An 8,277-nucleotide genomic window follows, 5' to 3' on the forward strand; every position below is an offset into this window, starting at 1 on the left:
ATGTTTAGTCATTTAATTTTTAATAATTTGTGTAAACAAAGCTTGTAAGTAAAGTATAATATGATTAAGAACATCAAATATAGCAGAAAAATTCTTCCTCATTTCGAGACCCACTACAAAGCCATTTGGACCAAAGCAGGGGCAATACTTATATTTAACTTTGCCCATAAATAGAAATGTCAAAATAGATTAAGCTCTCTAAGTCAAGCTTTAAACTAAGAAAGACCTCTTCCTAGCTGCTTTAGTAAAACGTAAGCGCTGCAAGTTCTCATCATTTTAAATAGGCAGATAGAGTTTGAAACATTTCCCGGAAAATTTCTACCCAATCCAACTCTAAAAAATTGATATGCTTGTATTTATAAGATATATAAAAATATATATTCGACGCTATTATTTATAATTCATAATCATTTTTTTTTTTTTGAAAAACTTATTTTCGCCCCGGCCCCCAAATTAAAACATCTAACTCACCCGAGTTCCAAACTTATAACGAGTAGTTATTGGCAAAATATTTACATTATCTGAAGTTGGATTTAAAATGCCAGTTTGCTAATTCGAGTTTCTCTTTTCATCGTTAAAGCTTAACTGAACTCTTCGACTTCCAAGAAGTAAATATCCTTTACACTAAAAAGTAATAGTACAAATCTACGAGACATCTATAAGATTTTTAAAAATAAAAACAAAACAAGACAGAGCAACCATCTACATTCCACATACCTACAACAATTTACACCTAATTACCTAAACAAATTGCACTTACATTTAACCAAAACTAGGAAGTAGCACTTTCAAGAAAAAGAAAGAAAACTATGAAGTGAGCCAACTAAACGTTCGTCCCAGGAACCTCGAAGCTATAGGGCTCGATACACGAGCAAACATAGGCAATGTTGGATACATTAATATCCCGAACATAAACCAGTTAAAGCTCAAGAGAGCCACTGCATCAGGTGTAGGCTTGTGTTGGATGGTGCTAAAGAATTTGACCACACTCGATAACGACATAGCAACAACAGGAAAAAGAGCTAAAATAAGAGGCATGCATGGATCTTTAGCTTCCCATACGATCATTCCAACTAGCAGCGTCAATATTGCACTAAACACGCTTTGGGACAAAGCTAGATCCCTTGGTTTAGCACAAACAGTATTGCACTTTGAGATAATATCAGCAGCGTGTTGTTCAATAGGCCACTGACTTTTTGGCTGGGTCTTCATGGGTTCGTTTATGTAATGATTTTGAATAATTTCTGGAGACATATCGTGGCTTATGTTTCCATAGCGGCTAGGTAATGATGTTCTTGAATTTATGCTGCTCTCTGTATAACTACCTTTTTTTTCATCATCTACACCTTTATCGTCCCAAAACGATTTGTCTTCAACCTCCTTTATCCTCCGGATTTCATCCTTCAGATCACGAACCTGATAAACAACAACAAGAAAGTTATAGGAGGCTATACACCCAAAGAATTGTGATGTTTTAGAAGTTTCATGGAAAAGAGAGAGAGTAATTCGAGTCCAAGGCAGATCGTTCCAATCAAGATATAAATTTAGGATCGAAATGCGAGGATCAATATTTTACCTCCCCACCTAAGAGCTCAATCTGAGCAATGGCATCATAATGTTCCTTTTCAAGTTCTGTTAACATATAACATCAGTCATTCTACATTCTTTGATGGACATGTGGAGTTGTTTCTCCAATTCTCTTCTTTCCCACAGAACATCTTTCAGTTCAGTGCTCACTTGGTGGAGTTGCATATGTAGCTGCAGAGTGGCTGTTCTCGCTTTAATTACACCCCACGAAACAAAAAGGTGCTGCGATAAGGACAAGGCGAGAGAAACGTACCATTTTTTCTTTATACAACGCGGCAATTGCCCGCATGGGGAGAGATAAAATTGATATTACCCAAATTGCAGACCGCCACAGTATTACTAAATGAAGATAGAGAGCAGCTCTCAGCAGTTCTATCCACGTCTGAATGATGACGCGAATGCATTGCAAACCAAATTGACAAGATAGAATAACCAGCAATAAAGGCTTCGCCACTAATTTGAACAAAAATGCCATCACACCCGCAAATGCACACTACTAAATTACATTTTCGGTATACCTTCTGCATATAACGTAGAAAAGGTCCATATAAGATATATTGTATGCACGGCAAAAATATCATATACAGAATATGAACCTAAGCTTTTAAAACATAAATTTTTCTGCTGAATAGCAATGAATAGCCAAGAAAGCAAGAAAAACTTCAGTGAAACTTAATCATGCCCTCAATTGATCCTAAGACAACCCTACAGATTTTTTGGAGTTGTAAGAACTGCAAATACGTTTATCGAGAGTGGTATGACTCTTCTTATTATGATGAGCTAAAACCACACTTGTTTATACATGATACTGCTCTCGAGACGATTACCAAGTAATATCAAGAGGTGAATAATTTCTATAGACATCGTCAAATTAATGCTTACGGAGCTTTAAGACTATATGTCCTTGAACCATAATAGCACATACATATCTTGGATTCGTCATCTCTTTCTCGAACACTAAGGCACCACTTGGTTTGAAAGAGGAGACATTAGTTGATTACACATATTTATTTCATCCAAAATTGACTCAAATTCTATAAACTATTAAAGTCATAAATCATTACATTAGCCATAAATATTGATTTATCATACATCCTCCAACGTCCCATAACTGTGGCCTAACGGTGACTAAGTGGCTGATAAACCAAACCGTCACCCGATACCATGGCATAGTACCATTACTAGGCCCCAGTTCATTAAAGTTCAATAAATCAAGGATTACAGGGGAAAAAGAGAGTCAAGATCATTTCCAAGAACTTCCACCTTATGCAAATTGAGCTAATGTTCAGAGGATTTCCTGGTGATAGGCCCTTATGTAGAGTCATATTCTACCATGTTTTCATTCATCAACTACAAGCATATATTAACTCTTGACTAAGAAAATAGGATAACCAACAAGTAAAACTCTAGCAAGAAGCATGATATCAAAATAATGATAAAAACCAAACCCCCTTTAGGAACCACATTGTACCTGCATTGCTAACCAGAAAAAAACAAAACTTTAAACCAACAATTTTCCTTTCTTAATACACAGGAATCAAATACTTCTACAAAACACAGCCGGTTTAAGACACAATCATAAAAATCTTATTTTTAGACAAGAGTCACACAATGAATTTGCCAAACTTCTCACCAATAGCAAAGAATATGAGCCTCTAACCCACAAATATAAAAAGTACGGAAAATAGTAGACTAATTTACTTGGTTTATCTGATGTGGGTATTCCTGTTTTGGAAAAAGAAAAGGCCTCTAACGGGAACTTCCTCTAACAAATACCAGTTGCCTTCATATGGGATAAGGTGCGATGAATTCTTGAAGGGTTTAAGGTGAGAAATAGGGGAGGAAGTAGCGACACGTCGCCGTTTCAAGAAAGTGACACGTTTTTTTAGAGGAGATCAGCATTCAGCATCCACCAACCTTAAATTTTGTTCTATTCATCTGCACAAATTGCGGAATGCGGCCCATTACCCGTGGCTCTCTCCGCCGCTTAGCGTCAGCAAACAACATTCCATTACCGCCACTATCCCATCCTTATTCCCAATTTCACGCATGATCCTTTCCTGTGTAAATGCCAATCATTTGTACGGTGCCTTGATAATTGGCGAAGAAATAAGTAAAATCAATCCCCATGAGTTGCATAGAAGTTGTATGCGTCGATGATAACAATAGGAAACTAGACTAATGAAAGGACAACTGAGAAATCTATCCACTTGAAAATAAATTTTCCTCGGGTGACACAAGGTATTTTGTTTAAATGACAATTGATAATGTCATTTTTTAAATAAATATAAAAAAATAAAATATATTTGAATATATCACTTTCTTAAATAAATAGTTGAGTAAAATTCTTGTGATTACAGAACCATGTTCATATTTATAATAAAAATTATTACTTTTGTCATTAAAAATAATATTTTTCTATGAGTAGACCCAAATAGAAGATTTGTCTCACAAAATTGATATATGAGACCATTTCACAGCAATGGTCACAACAATTGTTGTGAATTTTATTATGACCACAAAGTTTTCATATTATATGTAAAAAGATTCATAAAGTTCAAAATTATTATGTTTTAGCATAATCTTTCTATAATGTCATTGAATTCATTATCTTCTTAGCGTGGTTGTTCTCATTCATAAACTTCACAGGTGTGAAAACAGACGCAGTGAATTTAGATCATCAATCTCAAATTCTTTTATCCAAACACATCCCTAGAGAGTATGCGACAAATTCATGTGATGAGTATTAAATTATAAATATTATCAAAATATACTTAATAGAAATTGCTTTAAGAAAATGGAAATGGTTCCCACGTGCCTTCTTAATCTTCTTAATTAGCTTGGTTGTTCTTCATACTCAGCATGCTCTTTGTGGGGTCTTTGCATTGCTCTTAAATAGTAGCCCAACTGGTGCCAAAGCCGCCTCATTATTTCTTGCTTCTACTGCACCAAAAATACTTCATGCCTTCACATAAGATAAAATCTTTACTATCTCATCTTTGTATGATCCTTTTACTTTTGCAGCAGCATTTTGGCATGACATCCAACGCCCGACTTCCGGAAGTTCGACCACCTGCATCGGTCCACGCTTCGAGCATGCCTAAACCATTTGCCACCCCGGGTTTTCAGCTGAAGTGGTATAAGAGGATTCGAACAGATGCTTTTAGACCAACAAGTCCTGGACATAGCCCTGGAATGGGTCACAACGAGCCTCCCCATCGAGGCAATAACCATTAGTCGCGCCAAGGTGGATCAAGAAAGATCACGTTTCCTTCGAAAATAACAACATTGTTTTTTCGGTTTTCACTAGAATTTACTTGAATCACGTGCCTATCGAATTTTACTCGTTTTTTTATGAAGAAAATAAGGCATCTACTATGTTATTGTATTAGTTTTAATATTCGATGTGAGACATTTGTTATTGTTAATTCATTGAGTAATGCTACATGTACAACCAAATTTGTACAACAATTCTTACAACACAAAAAATTCAATACAAAAATTTCATTTATCAATATCTCATGATAAATTCAATACAAAATCTCACGATATAATAAAAAAATCTCACTATTTAATTGTTGTAAATATCATTGTACGATATTTTGGTTTTACCTTAAGCATTATTGTAATTCATTTGACAACGAATTTGAAATATTAAGTTGTTATTTTTTGAATAATTGTAGTAGATTTCAAATACATTTTAATATAAAGCCATTTTAAATCTTTCTTTCTAATTGAAAAAAAAAAAAAAAAACTCAACTCTTATATCATGTTTTCTTGAGGACGATGTCTATTTAAATTTCATTTTCTTTTAGTAAACTACATGAAAGATATCTTGTCAAAATCATCAAATTTATATTTTTCATATAAATATCTTATATTATATTTAGACTGATGAATCAAATCCATGATAACAAATCAATTTGTTTAATTAATGAGTAACTCCATTTGACAATGAATTTTAAATCTTCAACTAGTTATTTTTCGATGTATTACACTGGATTTCAAATAATTTCAAAATGGAATAATTTCAAATCTTATGTTCGAATACTTTTCAGATTCAAATGCAACCTTATGTAATAATTCTCTTTATAAGATCGACCTATTCAATGTCATATGTTTCTTGATTACAAAAGGTCGGATGAAGAAGACATTTACATATGTTTCCATGTGATATTTTGACGGCAACAAAGATTGAGGATTTTTGGGTACATTAATAAATCGAAATCTGTACTTTTAACTCTCCAATATTATAAAGCAAGCCATCAGATAATATTTGAAAAATAAAAAGAACTAATCATTACAACACTTTATTTTATTTTGTTATCGTGCAATAACTTTTGCACTCAATCTTAGACAAAAATATGTGGTTCTTTGTTATGGATCTTTGATATTGACAATCTAAATCTCTTTTCAAAACAAAGAATCCATCACAATCATGGCACTTAGGTTTATAAATTAAAAGCACGAAAACCTATTCACCACTTTAGCTTATATTTCCTAAGTTGAAAATATAATACTATTATATAATATTTGAGCGTTGAATATTTTATATGAGAAAAAATGTGTCATATATTAGTATAAAATCTGAAGCGGTTAGTCTCAGATATAATATATTAGTGTCTTTATTTAAATTTTTGTATCGATTTTCATCCAAAAAAATACACGTGGGCCCAAAAATACGTGTGACATAATTAGTTTTGTGTCCTTAGAAATGTATTGTATCTCGATTAGAGGTGATATAAAGTATCGTACCGCACCCAAAAATGTATATCTATATCGTATCGGATATTACGGTATTAAAAATGTTTATATTGATACCGAAATATTACGATTTATCGAGATTTCGGTATGATATAAACTGTTTTGTATCGAAAAATACCTTATATTTTTAAAATTTTAAATATTATTATTTAAAAATATTATATATTTTTTAATAAATATTATTTCGGTACATACCAAAAAATTTTAAATTTCATACAATTAACATACCGAAAATTTTGATACCGATACCATACCAAAATTTCGATAAATCCGATATTTTTTTTGTACGGTAACCTCGATATATCGAAAGTTCGATACTTTTTTGTCACTTCTAGTCATAACCGTATCGAGCATACTAAGAATTAGTTAATTATATTTGTTGAAAACCATATAAAAGATTCAAAAATATAATTATGAATATTGCTCTTTAAATTCATTAATTTTAATATTATCTACATAAATTACGAGTATATATACAATCATACACACCCCTATGTGAATATCATAATCGCAGCATATTCTCATACTGAATCATAATTTTTTTTTAAAAAAAACCAAATCATATTTTGTATTCATGTCATTGATATCCATATCTCTGCTAAAAAAAAAAACCAAATCATATTTTGTATTCATGTCATTGATATCCATATCTCTGTATCCCGTGCTTTTCATGACAAGACAAAAAATTATGTGAGACTATCTCACGGGTCGTATTTTGTGAGACGGATCTCTTATTCGAGTCATCCATGAAAAAGTATTACTTTTTATGCTAATAATATTACTTTTTATTGTGAATATCGGTAAGATTGACCCGTCTCACTGATAAAGATTCATGAGACCGTCTCACAAGACCTACTCCGATGACAAAGCCATGAAGTTATCTAACAGAAACAGAAAATAAAAAAACAACAACAAAAGATTAAAGGGATGAAAGTACATTATTGTTTAAATTTATATACAAAATATGTTTGATTAATTGGTTGTACGAAAATTTAAAATTCTAAAATAAATATCTCAAATGGCTACCTATTCTATGTCCACAAGTATGTCATGATTCATTAGATTGGTGTGAGCTATAACATCGACTAAAAAAAGGTTGAAAACTAGTCGAGCTACTCGCGAGTAGCTCCACTCGAGCTCAGTTTGACCAAGATCATGTCGAGTTCGAGTAAGCTAAGCTATTCGAGCATATATATATGCTACTCGCGAGTAGCTCCACTCGAGCTCAGTTTGACCAAGATCATGTCGAGTTCGAGTAAGCTAAGCTATTCGAGCATATATATATAATCATTTTAAAAAATTTGAAATCGAGCTCGAGTAATTAATTTTTTTTCAACTCGAGCTCGACTTGACTCGAATGTGCGTCTAATTAAAACATAGTCAATAGACGATGACCAGATGTCATGAACATTAGTTTCAAATGTATATGTGTTACATAAGTTAATCGTTTGTCACATCACAAAGAAACATCAGAAAAACTCTTATTATCATCATATAGAATAACCACCCTTTAATACAACTTTTTAAGCTTTTCATTTTAAATTGAAGATATATAACAATCGGTGATGTTGTGATATACATAGTAAATTATGATGATTTGACATATCACTATCTTTATCTTGATTTCTATATCTTTAGAAACAAAAACTCTTCTCGAAACGAATCTTATATTTGATCATGTTCATGAAAAATTATTAATTTTAATATTAAAATTATTATTTTTTTTTAGATATTGATCATATCGACTTGTTTCAGGAATATAGATATTTGAGATCATCTCACAATAAATATAGTCATCTTTAAATTAAAAGATTCCCTACATAAAACAAAAATCTCACAATGATTATTGTATATGTAGCATGATTATGGTAATATGCAATCTTTTTTTTCTTTTTTATTATTAATTTAGTATATTCTTTAATATTT

At 32.0% G+C, this 8,277-nt stretch overlaps 1 protein-coding gene across 5 annotated transcripts; it reads right to left on the minus strand.

The window, feature by feature from the left end:
* Positions 1-645: 645 nt before the first annotated feature.
* On the minus strand, positions 646-3,706 carry LOC142528055 (uncharacterized). Of its 5 annotated transcripts, none has more exons than XM_075633103.1 (4): positions 3,289-3,706; positions 1,841-2,108; positions 1,577-1,769; positions 646-1,416 (listed from the first exon to the last, which is right to left on the minus strand). In XM_075633103.1, exons 3-4 carry the CDS (start codon positions 1,640-1,642, stop codon positions 808-810), a joined length of 675 nt encoding a protein of 224 aa, XP_075489218.1. In that variant the 5' UTR covers positions 1,643-1,769; positions 1,841-2,108; positions 3,289-3,706; the 3' UTR covers positions 646-807. The 5 variants fall into 5 exon arrangements, with proteins under 5 accessions (XP_075489218.1, XP_075489220.1, XP_075489217.1 ...); XM_075633105.1 differs by having other exon boundaries at positions 3,221-3,706; XM_075633102.1 differs by having other exon boundaries at positions 1,841-3,525; positions 3,556-3,704.
* Between the last annotated feature and the right edge of the window lie 4,571 nt (positions 3,707-8,277).

The sequence above is a fragment of the Primulina tabacum genome, chromosome 15 (assembly GCF_025594145.1).
Source record: "Primulina tabacum isolate GXHZ01 chromosome 15, ASM2559414v2, whole genome shotgun sequence".
In the NCBI taxonomy this organism is placed as follows: domain Eukaryota; kingdom Viridiplantae; phylum Streptophyta; class Magnoliopsida; order Lamiales; family Gesneriaceae; genus Primulina; species Primulina tabacum.

What these genes read in the sequence shown, in the direction of transcription:
- LOC142528055 (XM_075633103.1), bottom strand. Translation starts at nt 1,642, where the DNA reads ATGTTAACAGAACTTGAAAAGGAACATTATGATGCCATTGCTCAGATT. An exon ending in TTGAGCTCTTAGGTGGGGAG is followed by an intron (nt 1,417 to 1,576) that starts GTAAAATATTGA and finishes GTTGTTTATCAG; the next exon opens with GTTCGTGATCTGAAGGATGA.